General features: G+C 35.9%; 2 protein-coding genes across 2 annotated transcripts in view; both read right to left on the minus strand.

Annotated features, from left to right (window-relative positions):
- LOC107591305 (transmembrane channel-like protein 3) lies at window positions 1–985 on the minus strand. Its single transcript, XM_016280429.1, has one exon. It carries the CDS (start codon window positions 983–985, stop codon window positions 104–106), a length of 882 nt encoding a protein of 293 aa, XP_016135915.1. The 3' UTR covers window positions 1–103.
- A 1010-nt stretch (window positions 986–1995) lies between these two features.
- LOC107591306 (transmembrane channel-like protein 3) overlaps window positions 1996–15963 on the minus strand; it is a 31450-nt gene continuing 17482 nt past the window's right edge. Inside the window, exons 9-17 of the mRNA XM_016280430.1 lie at window positions 15040–15187; window positions 13960–14069; window positions 13789–13874; window positions 10348–10574; window positions 9165–9232; window positions 8706–8834; window positions 5003–5113; window positions 2960–3085; window positions 1996–2188 (exon numbers count right to left, since the gene is read on the minus strand). Of these exons, the coding sequence (XP_016135916.1) occupies window positions 1996–2188; window positions 2960–3085; window positions 5003–5113; window positions 8706–8834; window positions 9165–9232; window positions 10348–10574; window positions 13789–13874; window positions 13960–14069; window positions 15040–15187 (1198 nt within the window). The remainder of the gene's footprint in view (window positions 2189–2959; window positions 3086–5002; window positions 5114–8705; window positions 8835–9164; window positions 9233–10347; window positions 10575–13788; window positions 13875–13959; window positions 14070–15039; window positions 15188–15963) is intronic.

Here is a 15963-nt window from a genome sequence, read left to right on the forward strand (position 1 = left end):
TGAAACGCACTTGGTGTTGGTGTACACCTAAAATGCTTCCTACATAGAAAGCTTACCAGTGTTTTCGAGCAGAGCCATAATCTCGGTTTTAGCTCTAAACAGGTTAAACGTTGGAGCAGACAAGATCATTAGTGCCAGACACATTGAGTTTAACACTGCTCTTGGATTTAGTTTTGGTCAGCTTGGCGTTGGACTTCAGGTACTTCTTTTTGTTGTGAATGACCTGGATGTACTGGTCCGTGCTGCTGTTTTGTTGGTCACTACTGGACGCTAGCGATGCCGAATCCGACTCGGTCAGAGACGGCTCCACTTTATGCTTGGTCTTGGGCTTGACGTATGGTTCGCCGTACCTGTGAGCCGACTCTGGACCTCGGATGTTTGTCTGAGGGTCGTTCACCCAGTCTTCTTCCTGATCGCCCTCTTCTTCGTCGCCATATAAACCCTGCTCCATAGACAACTGACTGTTTATTGTATCGCCAATGTAGAATTGCGCGGTCTGATGGCGATCCGACAGTGGTCGTGGACGTTTCGACTGTCTGAACGACCCCCTCCTCGTGCTGCTCTTCGGATCTTCCTCCTCCTCTTCCTCGCTGAGGTGTGGCTGGTGGCTTCGGTGAGGAGGACGAGGAATGTAACACTTCACGTTACGTGGATAAAGCTCTACGATCTCCGTTGGTTCGTCCGCGAGGCGGTAATGTCTCGGTATGCGTGTATTTGAACGCATGACCTTCTTGCGAGCTTCGTGTTCGTTGACGATGACGTAACGTGTCGAATGTGCCCGGTGGCCCACGTAGCTCTGAGCCGTGATTACGGCGGGCTCGGTGTGCATGGGCCGAAGGGTCTTCCGAAACAGCGGATCGGAGTGGATGTTTTCTGCATACCTTGCACACGGCTTGTAGGCCATGTTGTGGTAGGACTTGGAGTGGCAGGAACCGCTGGTGCTGCCCAAGTACCCAGAATGCCTGGATATCAGAGAATGCAACATATGACATGGATATGTATGCTTGAACATATTCACCTTACCTTTTATAAACTCAAGAAACAGACATTTACCTTTATGATGCAGCTTGTAATTTATGTTAAAGGAATAGTTCACACAAAACTGCATTTTTTTTGTCATCATTCACCATGTAGTTCCAAAACTTGTATTGTTCTTTCTTTGTGAAACAAAAAGGAGACGTTAAGCAAAAACTGGATGGTGATTTATACTGTCAAGGACTAAAAGCACCATAAAGCAATCTGCCCACATTCTTCCTAAGAGCTCACTTTGTGTTTCACAGAAAAAAGAAAATAATGTAGGTTTGGAATGACATGTTTTCAGTTTTGGTGAACTGTCCCTTTAATTAAGTAGTATGAAGTGCATTGCATTTGAGACCCTGCCTGTGAAAACCCAGCTAAAGTCATTTTTTTTGTGTGATTAACTGTTTTCTACATAAAATCATCCTTAATAAAGATGTAAAACATTCTGTGAAAATATAACCTTTATATCTTTAATATTGACTGAGTACAGCAATGTCAAAGATTGAAATCATAGTGAAATTTATGGTTGAAATCAAACTTTGACGCTTGTTATCTCATAATTAGATTTTAAGACTTTAGCCTGGATTTCACAGACAGGGTCACTTTTTATGGAATGAAAGGTGAAGCCAAATGAAATTTTACTCTCAAAGTGCAAGTACTGAAGACCCTATCCATGAACTGATATGAGTAATATAATTATCTGAAAAAAAAAGGTATTTAAGTTTTTTCTATGAACAGCATCTACATTTACATTTATTCTTTTAGCAAACACTTTTATCCAAAGCGACCTACAAAGAAAGAACATCACAAGCAATGTATCATGAGTCTCACAGTGCCAAGTATAATATACGTATAATATATTTTAAATTGTCCCTCAGTTTAAAAAATAAAGTGAAAAAGCACATTTACAGTAATGCCCATAAACAAACAGGAGATTTAATTAGTGTTATAAAATAAACTGCTGGAGAAATGAGATTATATGAAATCCAAAGACCTTATCCTGTTTCGCCCGGGTTCCTTATTGTAAATCACAGATCTGTTAAATGAACTGAAATACATCATGATGATATTCAATTTCGAGTAACTCACGGTCTGCAGCTGCAGTCTCAGCTGGCTGTTGGTGACTTTGAGTGATCTAGCGATGGATTGGAGGTAGTAGATCAGCATGCTGAAAGAGACAGTGACGAACAGCACAAGGTTGAGTAACTGAAGGCATCTGTCCTGCTCGCCTGGTCGAATTATGTTGGCTTGACAGAACCAACATGCTGATATTGTACAAACAGGGGTAGGGATTTTTTCTAACTCTCTAACTATAGACCAAAACTTGTATGTAACTCCTAAAGTTTTCAATCTACATCCTCCAAACTCAGCAGCAATGAAGCTAGGCTCTTCCTTAATTGGATTAACGTGTTTTTTCCTACAGCAGACTATCAAAAACACCTTAATTACCATATATCCCACTTATTGTTGGGGGGGTGCACATTCAATTTATCAAAAGTGACAGTAAAGAAATGTATTTACTTTCTATTTGTCAAAAAAAAATTATATATATATATGACACTGATTTCTGGAGGATTATGTGACAATGAAGACTGGAGTAATGATGCTGAAAAATCAGCTTTGCATCACAGGAATAAATTACATTTTAAAATATATCGCAGTAGAAAACAATTATTTTAAATTCTAATAATATTTCACAATATTTATCTTTCTACTCTATTTTGATCAAAGGAATGCAGCCTTGGTGAACAAAGGAGACTTTTGAGGTCTCCTAAAACACCTTCATAACCACTTAAGCCATGCATAACCACCAAGAACACTAATCTTACAGATAAAACTTTGTCAAGCCAACAGCTATGTTTGTTGTTGATGAGACTCATGCCTTTTTCTAGTTATTTTCTCTGTGGTAATTAAGGCGAGTGTAGACAAAAGTACTTACAAGAGTAGAAGCAAAGCAGGCAGCACCACCACAGGACTGGTGACGTAACTCATCACTTTACTGAACCACAGTGGGAAGTCATTGGCAATAGTTTCGGAGATGATGTCGTAAATCTTCTCCTGGCCACTACAGAGGCATGCATTTTCACATAAATTATAAATAATTATTATACTGTGCTAAAATGTGATTCATAATGCTGAATTGTTCTGCTGTCCAATATTTTTGTGATGCTTAACTGTATGAAGCAGGCAAATGATTTTCTACATATCAATGCTGGTAACATTTTAAACGAGTTTCAACTCAAATCAGTTTCATGTGTGTCTATTCCTTTAGTTAGCAAGATAATGTACAGTCCGCTAGGCATCATTGCAAAATAAATCTCCTCAGGTTGATACAAGACTGATCATCACCCTGTATTTATTTTGCACTAATGATAAGTTGACTGTATGCAGTTTGTTATTAATTGCAGGGGCAGTGATATTTTAGTAGAATTAAAGTACTATTATAGTTTTTATTCATTTAAAAGGGTCCTATTATGCTTTTTCACTTTTTCAACTTTAGTTAGTCTGTAATGTTGCTGTTTGAGCATAAAAAAAGATCTGCAAAGTTACAAAGCTCAAAGTTCACTTTAAAAGGAGATATTTTATTTAATAGAAATCACTTTTCAAAAACTACAACGAACGACTCGTTTGGACTACAACGCATATTTTCCAGGATTTGTGATATCACAAATACCGACGAATGGGACGAGACCTGGTTGAGCTGCACTAGAGAAGGCAGCGAGTGTTATCACTATGTTGGAGACATGCTAGCTTTCCCAAGACAGACGAACTTAGAGTGATTACAATCATCCGGGTTTAAATCAAGCTCAAATTGATTTGATTTTGACGCAATATTTACACTGAAGCTCACGGCTTACTTACGGCTACGGTAAGGGGCATGACATTTCCCGACCAGGCGCCGACTGCTGCCAATCACAACACACACTGGCCCAGCTAACCAATCACAACACACACTGGCCCAGCTAACCAATCACAGCACATCATTGTTCAGTCGACGTGCAGCGAGTGGGTCTGAAGAAGTAGCTGTTTAGCTTAGTTTACTTGCATATTGTTTTCAGAGTCCGTCATGTTCAGGCCCCGTGTTAAAAGACGTTAGCCAATCATAACAGTGGGCGGTTACACTGAACTCTTAAAGGGGAAAAAACCCAAAACCGACTGTTTGAGTCAGAGGATGAGAAACAGGGTGGAAAAAGGTCATAAATCACAAATTTTTTTAAAATGTTTTTTCATCCAAAAAACTTTAGTAATATTATAATTGCACCTAATGGAACATAATAAAACAAACCAAAAAAAAAACATTAAAGTTCCTTTAAACTAAATGAAGATGGGAAATGCTGCCTTGACAAACAGCTGAAATAAAATAAATGCAAGTTTTTTTTAAATGTGACACTGGACCACAAAACCAGTCAAAAGGGTCAATTTTGCAAAATTGAGATTTATACATCACATGAAAGCTAAATAAATGAGCATTCCATGGATGTATGGTTTGTTAGGACAGGACAATATTTGGCTGAGATACAACTATCTGAAAATCTGGATTCTGAGGGTGCAAAAAAATCTAAATATTGAGAAAATCACCTTTAAAGTTGTCCAAATGAAGTTCTTAGCAATGCATATTACTAATAAAAAAATTAGTTTTTATATATTTACAGTAGGAAATTTACAAAATATCTTCATGGAACATGATCTTTACTTAATATACTAATGATTTTTGGCATAAAAGAAAAATCTATAATTTTGACCCATACAGTGTATTTTTGGCTATTGCTACAAATATACCCCAGCGACTTAAGACCGGTTTTGTGGTCCAGGGTCACAAATATATATTTTACATAAAAGCAACTATACACAAATATAGTGTATTGCAATGTTTTTACATTTCCATTAGCATATACTTATCTCGGGGATAAATAAAAGTATTTCAACATCCCAAAAATGGCACATCACATTAAAATGATGTAAACACAGGACAGTTTTTTACCTGAAGGGTCCACAGTACTGAGACGGCCGATACCTCACAATGGCAAAAATGGTTGGTAACATACACAGGAAAAGCATGAAGAGAAGCATCGTCAGATAGAAGTTATTAGATCTGGGGAATAAAATACATTTCAATTAAAGACAATCCCTGTGATCGACTTTGAATTCACTTAGATAGACAAAGAAACTACACTGATTTGACTGTTTCATAATATCTGATAAGTTACACACTCCCTGCCTGCAGTGCGATGATTCCTTTTTATCGCATAAAACACAGCACTATCACTGAAGATAAAATATGCTTAGACTGCACGGTAACGTTTCGCCTCACATCTGCAACTGCCTGATAAAGCAATGAAGATGCAATTACATAAATCTGAAATAGAGGCCGAGACTGATGCTTTGACCAACCAAGTCGCTTGACACACTGAAGCATCCACTGTTATCTCTGTACTCACCACACTAGAAAATGAGAGGGATTTGAATTCAGTCAAGCAGAGAACGAACGTGTAGCGTTCAGAGAGTCCCGTCCCCACTGGATGCAACAAATGCCTCGTTTGTAATGGGTTTTAATGTTTTTGTCTCGTCGCTCCGGCCGGACAGTGCATCACAGTATGTTAGGGGCGTAACATTTCCGTCACACGCTTGAGGTATTCGGCCAATCACAACGCACTGGATAGCTGGCCAATCAGAGCACACCTCGCTTTTCAGACCGATGAGCTTTGTAAAAATCTCTGCTTTTCAGAAATGCATGGCATAGAGGAGCAACAATAATGTGCAGTATGTGGAAAATAATGTGTTTTTTGAACCTTAAACCGCATAAACACATTTCATTACACCAAATACACAAAATAATGTTCTTTTTAGCAGCATCATATGACCCCTTTAAATGTTAACTGCAAACATTCAATATTAAAGGAGGTTTTATGATTAAAATGAATAAAACAAAGCTCCCTCATTATTTTTAATGCACCTATCTATCTATCAGAATGTGTGCAGTTACAGTATATTGCTGGATTATTATACATTGATTATTCACATTCACTTTGATTTAGAGGTTCGTTCAAATCCCTAACTTACTTTAGCAAGCACCACTAAATATGAAAAATGCCTACTTCAGTAGAGAGGAAAATAATAAATGGACTTTGATCCCATGCAGCGTTATGTAATTATGAAATGAGGTAATTAAGTATTTTAAGTTTTTTAATAAAGAAAGATTTTTGCATTCCTACAGATGTGTGGAATCTGGCTGAACATCACATTACTCATTCTTTTAATGAATGTCTTGTAATAATTATACAAACAAATTATTCCAAATAATTACAAAACCTGAAAAAATGAGGAAATAAATATTTCATATTCAAAGGAATATATAATATAGCAATGTTTTACATAAAAAAGGAATTTTAATATTTAAAAAAAAAATCATGAAATTGTTTTATAATGAACTTTGAATTGAACTGAAATGAGGGTTTGATCAATACATTTCCATGACTTTCATAATTTACACTTTTTTGAGATTCCTAAGGATTTTAACATGCATTTTTTGAGACTGAACTCAACACAGTGCAGCACTGACCTCAGATCAGTGCTCAATGAACGTATACGCTCTAATGACCTAATTCTGCCTCACTGACCTGGAGGCCCTAAAGACCTGCTGATGGGGAACATTACAGGTCAGCACAGCCCAGCTCCGCAGGTACATCAAGCCGACGAGCTTCATGACATTAAAGGCGGGCAGACAGGGTGAAAAGAATGCTCCCATCCTACAGGGAGAGACAAAGACACCGGAAAGATTGATTTCCCATCTTAAAGGAGTTCTGCTTGTGCACCTATAGCTTCAGACAAGTCATTCTTGTGTGATTACAGTCTGAAGCTGGAGGGCAATGGAGCATTGAGGACCTGTGTAAGGAGCACCAAGGGAAGAGGACAGTTTAGTGCAGGTATAGATAGGTAAGCTCATATATATATACAGAGAGACAGATAGTATTTTAAATTAGGAGTGTAAAAAAAAATAATTGTGATGTATTTCATTTTATTCTGACAATCATATTTTAGATAATGTATTGATAAATGATGAATCATCACTCACTTACCATATCATTCCTTGGTTGTATATCAGATGAAGAACATTTTCTGCTATTTTAAATTCACCATATTCTGGCTGGAAAAGGGAATTTAATTTAATTAAAAAGGGAATTTATAAATGCATGGTATAGGACAGGGTTTCCCAAACTGGGGTTTGGTTCACACGCTGATGAAAAGCTAATAATTAAACACATCTTAAAAATTTAAAATTAAAATAAAGCATTTAAATAAAAACAATGACAATGAAACTTACCAAAAAAAAAGTTAATTTTTATGGTTATGTCATGTGACCATCTTTCAGTATTAGATAACCGTAAATATGCAAATGTGTTAAATTATTTCAATATTAATGTAAGGGGTTTGGTTCACACGCTGATGAAAAGCTAATAATTAAACACATCTTAAAAATTTAAAATTAAAATAAAGCATTTAAATAAAAACAATGACAATGAAACTTACCAAAAAAAAGTTAATTTTTATGGTTATGTCATGTGACCATCTTTCAGTATTAGATAACCGTAAATATGCAAATGTGTTGTTAAATTATTTCAATATTAATGTAGAATTTTAGGAATTACTTCAAGTAAATATTTTAGCTCAAAGGGGTTTGGCTGACAAAAAAAAAAGGTTTGGGAATCCCTGTTATGGAAAATCAGAATACAAAACAAAAATGACAACTGTTAAATAAATTCACTTCCATTAACATAATGCTTTAAATCATAATGGCACACATTATTCAGCAGTTTGTGAGAGTCAACTCAGCATAATTTTGCAGATGCCCAATTTGACCCAAATTAAAATTAGTTTTCGTCCACTAGACTTTTTTGGGAAGTCATTTCATCAGCTAAACATTTGACACCAAGATACTTTAACAATACAACCCCCCAAAAAACAGATTTTTCATCTAGCCTTATTTTCAATTATGTTGTATAACTAGGATCTGTTGTAAATGTATTACTTTATATCACAGTTATTGTCTGTTTATTTAAACTGAGGTATTAGTAATTTTTTAAGGAACAATTATATTCCTGTGGGAATCACAGATGCTGACGAAAAAGCTTAAAAGTGATATTTTCAACGTTAAAATACTTCTACTTCAACGTTTGGGAAACATTGTGCTATTCTGTTTGGTTTCGCTAGTGGCAGAGATACTATACACATCATGGTTAACTTGTATTGAAACGGGAACATTGCTTAAAAGGTGTTAAATATGCAAAAAAAAAAGGTGCAAAAATATGTGCAATGTGACCCAAGTGGAGTCCTACACGCTTTTTGATAGTGTTTGAAAATGTGACCAATGTTTTCAACAGGTGCAGATTCTAGGCAGGCTTATCTATCGCTCATATATCTGCTTGAAAAACCTCTGAAAGTGTAAAAAAGGAATTTTAATATTTAAAAAAAAAATCATGAAATTGTTTTATAATGAACTTTGAATTGAACTGAAATGAGGGTTTGATCAATACATTTCCATGACTTTCATAATTTACACTTTTTTGAGATTCCTAAGGATTTTAACATGCATTTTTTGAGACTGAACTCAACACAGTGCAGCACTGACCTCAGATCAGTGCTCAATGAACGTATACGCTCTAATGACCTAATTCTGCCTCACTGACCTGGAGGCCCTAAAGACCTGCTGATGGGGAACATTACAGGTCAGCACAGCCCAGCTCCGCAGGTACATCAAGCCGACGAGCTTCATGACATTAAAGGCGGGCAGACAGGGTGAAAAGAACGCTCCCATCCTACAGGGAGAGACAAAGAGACCGGGAAGATTTATTTCCCATCTTAAAGGAGTTTTGCTTGTGCACCTATAGCTTCAGACAAGTCATTCTTGTGTGATTACAGTCTGAAGCTGGAGGGCAATGGAGCATTGAGGACCTGTGTAAGGAGCACCAAGGGAAGAGGACAGTTTAGTGCAGGTATAGATAGGTAAGCTCATATATATATACAGAGAGACAGATAGTATTTTAAATTAGGAGTGTAAAAAAAAATAATTGTGATGTATTTCATTTTATTCTGACAATCATATTTTAGATAATGTATTGATAAATGATGAATCATCACTCACTTACCATATCATTCCTTGGTTGTATATCAGATGAAGAACATTTTCTGCTATTTTAAATTCACCATATTCTGGCTGGAAAAGGGAATTTAATTTAATTAAAAAGGGAATTTATAAATGCATGGTATAGGACAGGGTTTCCCAAACTGGGGTTTGGTTCACACGCTGATGAAAAGCTAATAATTAAACACATCTTAAAAATTTAAAATTAAAATAAAGCATTTAAATAAAAACAATGACAATGAAACTTACCAAAAAAAAGTTAATTTTTATGGTTATGTCATGTGACCATCTTTCAGTATTAGATAACCGTAAATATGCAAATGTGTTAAATTATTTCAATATTAATGTAAAATTTTAGGAATTACTTCAAGTAAATATTTTAGCTCAAAGGGGTTTGGCTGACAAAAAAAAAAGGTTTGGGAATCCCTGTTATGGAAAATCAGAATACAAAACAAAAATGACAACTGTTAAATAAATTCACTTCCATTAACATAATGCTTTAAATCATAATGGCACACATTATTCAGCAGTTTGTGAGAGTCAACTCAGCATAATTTTGCAGATGCCCAATTTGACCCAAATTAAAATTAGTTTTCGTCCACTAGACTTTTTTGGGAAGTCATTTCATCAGCTAAACATTTGACACCAAGATACTTTAACAATACAACCCCAAAAAAAACAGATTTTTCATCTAGCCTTATTTTCAATTATGTTGTATAACTAGGATCTGTTGTAAATGTATTACTTTATATCACAGTTATTGTCTGTTTATATAAACTGAGGTATTAGTAATTTTTTAAGGAACAATTATATTCCTGTGGGAATCACAGATGCTGACGAAAAAGCTTAAAAGTGATATTTTCAACGTTAAAATACTTCTACTTCAACGTTTGGGAAACATTGTGCTATTCTGTTTGGTTTCGCTAGTGGCAGAGATACTATACACATCATGGTTAACTTGTATTGAAACGGGAACATTGCTTAAAAGGTGTTAAATATGCAAAAAAAAAAGGTGCAAAAATATGTGCAATGTGACCCAAGTGGAGTCCTACACGCTTTTTGATAGTGTTTGAAAATGTGACCAATGTTTTCAACAGGTGCAGATTCTAGGCAGGCTTATCTATCGCTCATATATCTGCTTGAAAAACCTCTGAAAGTGTGTTTTTGAACAGAAATGACCGACTTACAAAATTGCTCTCCAAGTCCCAACAGCAGCAGTCACTCAAGTATCGAACCACCAGTCCCCGGATGAAATCAATGAGCAGGATACTTGCCACCGTGAAGATCATATCAATGATGGAGAGCTTTAACATCTCCTGTAAATAAGATAAACAAAATAAACAGCCTGCATTTACCTTCCTTGTGCAGGATGAAATTTTACCCCTCCGCAGACCATCAGTATCTCCAAGCAGAACTCTCAATCAGACCTTTGGATCTAAACCAAGAGAAAGACAGCGCTGACAATACTTTCATTAAATAAAAGCCAGGCTGGATATTTCAAGCCATGTATCCAATCCATATTCCTCTCCTCCAGAGGGAAACATACTTTACACTGTTTGTCACAATAATGCCTTTAATAAATAACAATTTAGCCTGCAATTGAGATGCTTCATTAGCTCACTCAAAAGCAAGACTGTGTCATAGTTGGAGAATGCTAAGCATGTCTGCTAGCTTGAGTGCTCTGTACAGATCTCACATACATTATCAAATGTGTCTGGGTATGTCTCAATATACAGTGGCCCCAAATAGCATTTGGACACATAGGCCACACTAAAAAAACTTTGAATTGTATAACAAAATATCAAATCAAGTAGCATTTATTTTTTAGAAATATAGCACAAACATGCTTTTCAGTCAAAACATTTGACAAAATTAGCTTTGTTAAGTTTCTACTTATGAAATAATAACTATATTGTTGAAAACGAAGACAAAAAGTCTTGGACTGTACATATTCATTTGTTAATGTGATGAACTACATCGAGGGGTTTCAGGACATTTTAAGGGAACTGACTTCACACAGTCATGAAAAAAAAAATATTAATTTGAGATCAGCTGGTTAAAAACAATTTAAAAAGTGGCTCAAGTTCTAAGAAAAGCTCCAGAATCACTTGTTTGCAGATGCCGCTTTTATATATATTTTTTAAATATTATATATTGTTTTATATTTTTGTATCTAATGCAATGAAATTCAGACATTTTTAGTTGTGACTTACATAGATTTTACACAGATTGTATTGAGGGTTTTGTTGTTGGAAGTAAAATTGTATATTTTTGGAAAGAAATTGATACTTTTTTTCAGAAATTAAACTCATCTAAAGTGACAGTAAATCCATTTCTATAAAAGATTCAAATATATAAGAGATTTACTATTTCAAATAATATAATTTCATTAATGATGATGAAAATTCAGCTATGACATCACAGGAATAAATTACATTTTAATATATATTCAAATAAAAAAACAACTATTTATAATAATTTTTCACAATATTTCTGTTTTTACTGTATTTGTAATCAAATAAACTTCTTTCAAAAACATTAAAAAATCTTACCATTTGAACAGTAGTGTACATAACTACATTATATTTTTTAGAGCTTCATTTTGTTTGGCCATATTTTCAGAGTGAAAAAACATTGAAAAAAAACAAACAAACAAAAAAATAAATAAAACAACTATATTTTATATATCAGGAATTGACTGGATCAAAGACTATGAAAATATTATGATTACTTGGTATAATAATGTTGTGTCAAATAAAAAACAGAATTGAAATAAAAATCTCAATTTTCTTTTCAAGTTTCAACTATGCTATGTGATATGTTGGCTTATCTGAAGGACATTACTGGACCCTTACTATACCCCCTGCAGTTTGCTTACCGAGCAAACAGGTGCATGGATGATGCAGTCAATATGGGACTGCACTTCATCCTGCAACATCTGGACAAAACAGGGACTTATGTGAGGATCCTGTTTGTGGACTTTAGCTCTGCTTTCAACACCATCATCCCAACACTCCTCCAGACCAAACTAACCCAGCTCTCTGTCCCTAGCTCTATCTGTCAATGGATCACCAGCTTTCTGACAGATAGGCAACAGCTAGTGAGAATTGGTAAATTCACATCCAACAACCGCACCACCAGCACTGGCGCGTCCTCTCCCCACTGCTCTTCTCCCACTACACCAACGACTGCACCTCTAAAGACCCCTCTGTCAAGCTCCTGAAGTATGCAGATGACACTACAGTCATCGGTCTCATCAAGGATGGAGACGAGTCTGCTTACAGACAGGAGGTTAAAGAGCTGGCTGTCTGGTGCAGTCGTAACAACTTGGAGCTGAACACCCTCAAAACAGTGGAGATGATCGTGGACTTCAGGAGGAGCCCCCCTGCACTCCCCCCACTCACCATCATGGATAGCACTGTAACGACAGTGGAGTCATTCAGGTTTCTGGGCACCACCATCTCTCAGGATCTCTGTGTTGTTGTTGTCTCAGTGTCCTGGAAGTTTGTGACACTATAACAAATTCCTTGTATGTGCAAACATACTTGGCAATAAAGCTCTTTTTGATTCTGATTTCTGATTCTTCTTCTGATATCGATCGTTTGATGTTAAATCAATGTTCTGATTTCATTAATTCATTAAAACATTATATATTTCCTACTGAGTAATACATCAGAAAAAAAATTAGGGCTGCTCAATATGGGGAAAGAATGTCTCTAAAAATTGTGAATGCGATTAAAAAAAAAATCCAGGTTTGCTGTGCTTGTTTGTAGGGCTGCACAATTCGGCCAAAAAATTGTGATTAATATCAATATCACTATAAAATAATAAAAACACTGGAGTTGCTTGTGTGTAAAAGAACACTGTGCCACACTATATGCAGTGCATATATGGGTCAAAGACGAAAAAGGGTTTAAACATAAAGACAATACTGCTTTAAATTGCTGTTATGTTAAGTATTTTTTTTATTTTAAGTTTTCTGTTTAATGTGATTGTACTTTTGTTTTTTGTTTTTCTGAGCAACAAATAAATATCATACATTTTCCCCTGATTTACAGAAGACACCCACTAAAATGTCATTCAGTGTAACAATCTTGTCAGGCATATTTACATATTACATATTAAAACTAAGTACTTTCACCCCAAATACTAATTAGCTGTAATTTTAAATTTTTTTTTTATTTGCCACTATCCTAGGTTTTGCCCATTTCTCAGTAAGAATTTTTACTCATTTAAAACCCAATAAAATTCAATATGCTCACTTATTCTTTTATATATCTTAATATGTACAAGTCAGAATAAGCATGTTGTTTGAATTTTTACATAACTATAAGTGTTACACTGAATGACAACGGAACATTATTTTAACCAAATTTTGACATTTTACTCTTCAAAAACTTATTTGAAACCTTAAATGTAGACACTTTACTCTCATTTAATGTGAACATAAAATCACTTTTATAAATGTATTTTGATGTGGACATCTTAACGTCTTTGACCCATATATTTAATTAAAACACAGCCTTTGCAACTAGATAAACACACTAAGCAATATTGCAATTCCAATTGTATTTATTAATCAAGCAGCCCTAGAGAAAAGGTTGAGAATTAAATAAGAATGTAAATACGACTCACAGCAGAGCTCATACTGTTGACTTTATCCAGGAGGGCAATAATCAAACTGTAGAGGTTTCCAAGGTACAACACCAGAACTCTAAACAACAAAGACATATTTCCCTTTTGATAAACAAAATATAATAAAGATTGAGTAAAACCACAGCAGCCAGTGATTTTCTGACCTGGCAAGCTGGAAGCGGAGACTCGTTCTGGGGTGGTACATCTCCAACTGTGCCACTAACTCAAAGGCTGAAGGAGCAATCATTGTGATGAGGGACACCACCACACTCACCTGATGAAGAAACCCAATACACATACAGTATAACATCACTCATCTTCCTCAAATACACACCACATCATCCCTAACACTAGATTAAATATCTGGATGTGGCAGACATCAGAAAAAGAAGCAGCAGAAGAAGAAAGAATAGTAATTAAATAATTAGAAGAAAATTAAATATAATAATAATAAGAAGAAGAGTAAGAAGAAGAAGAGGAAAAAAAGAACAACAAAAAGAACAATGCTGCAACACAATTTGCATACAATCAGTCCTAAATAATATTAAAAATTAGAAATGGTGTGTCCAAAACCGTAGTATGTTGAAATGAGTCTCCCAAAGGTAACATGATGGTTTACTATTTCTGGATGAGGATTCGATTAGAACTACAAACACCAATACATTTTTTTTTTAAAAACAACAAACATGGCAGATATACGAGACCGACAGACAAGTAGAGAAAGGGGTTTGTGTGTTTATCTAACCTGATGATAAAATCTTTATTTATTGTTATCCACGTTATATCTCATCTGCAACAACATTGTGAACTTTTATAAAGATACGTTTGGTCATTAACTTTTAAATGCATCATCAATGTGCCTCTTAAATTGAAATTAAATCGAATGAAATGTGGATGGATGTTAAATGTGACAAGATGATTGACAGAGCAGTGTAAACGGTTACAGGATGCACGTAACAAAGCAAAAAAGTGGTCCGTTAAAGATGTAATTATGACAAAGTATTCCCAAAGCTTGCCTACTATTCTGCTACATACTCAAAACTATGCACTATTTCCCTTCACAAAAAGTGCACATACTTTTAGGGCATAGTAGCCAAAGAAGAAGAAAAATAATTAAATAAGAATTAAATAAGAAGATGATGGAGGATGAGCAGAAAACTCATGTAATCTCTAGGCCAAGAAGAATTGTTTGTGAAGTACTCATGTACACAACGTATAAAACAACATAAAAATTCTAAGAATACCTCATTCTTCTCCCAGAGTGTTAGCTCAGGTTTCTCCTGCTCTAGTTTCTGAGAACGATCCACCACAAAGTAGATGATGTAGATGCTGCCAGTCAGAGACAGCAGGACCAGAATGTTTGCCAGAATCCGCAAACTGATCAGTACAGCTCTGTTGGGATAGAAAACAACACAGTCAGATACACCTACAGACATCTGATCCTGTATCATCCTGAAAGGAAATTATTTAGCCTTAACGAATGGCTGACTCTACATTAACCCACTTACATAAATCAATTGACATGAACTATTGATTATTCACTCATATCTATTTTATGTGAGAGTTCAAAGAGTTATTTGAGAAACCTGAAACTAGCGCTAGGTAACTAAGTGACATCTGCATAATGCTGCAATAGACCAATCAGAATCAAATATTATAGAGAGCTGAGTATAAGAAAACGTCTCAGGTTACTTATGTAACCATGGTTCCCTGAGTAGGGAACGAGACACTGCGTCCTCTAGGGGTCGCTATGGGGAACGCCTCGTCGTGACCTGTGTCTGAAGCATTCATTGAAAAAACACCAACTCGTTGGCCGGCGACAGCCATGACGTCACTATAGTATAAATAGGTGCCGGGAGCACACATCATTCACTTCTTCGTCTGAAGCTTGCATCCGCAGCATGGCAAGAAACCTAGAGGACGCAGTGTCTCGTTCCCTACTCAGGGAACCATGGTTACATAAGTAACCTGAGACGTTCCCTTTCTTGGGAACTTTGAACTGCGTCCTCTAGGGGTCGCTATGGGGAACGGTATACCCATGCCACCATGCTGAGGGGAGTGCATGCTAGAACCATGGCGAGCACTAAGTACCAACTCTACCATATTGCTATGGGAGTTGCCCCTGGGACGTTTAGACGGCTGTCAGTGACGTTATTCCCTACGGCCAA

Source organism: Sinocyclocheilus grahami, unplaced genomic scaffold (assembly GCF_001515645.1).
Source record: "Sinocyclocheilus grahami isolate Dianchi unplaced genomic scaffold, SAMN03320097.WGS_v1.1 scaffold140.1, whole genome shotgun sequence".
In the NCBI taxonomy this organism is placed as follows: domain Eukaryota; kingdom Metazoa; phylum Chordata; class Actinopteri; order Cypriniformes; family Cyprinidae; genus Sinocyclocheilus; species Sinocyclocheilus grahami.

Excerpts from the sequence above, each read along its gene's own strand:
- LOC107591305 (XM_016280429.1), bottom strand. The coding sequence starts at position 985 with ATGTTGCATTCTCTGATATCCAGGCATTCTGGGTACTTGGGCAGCACC.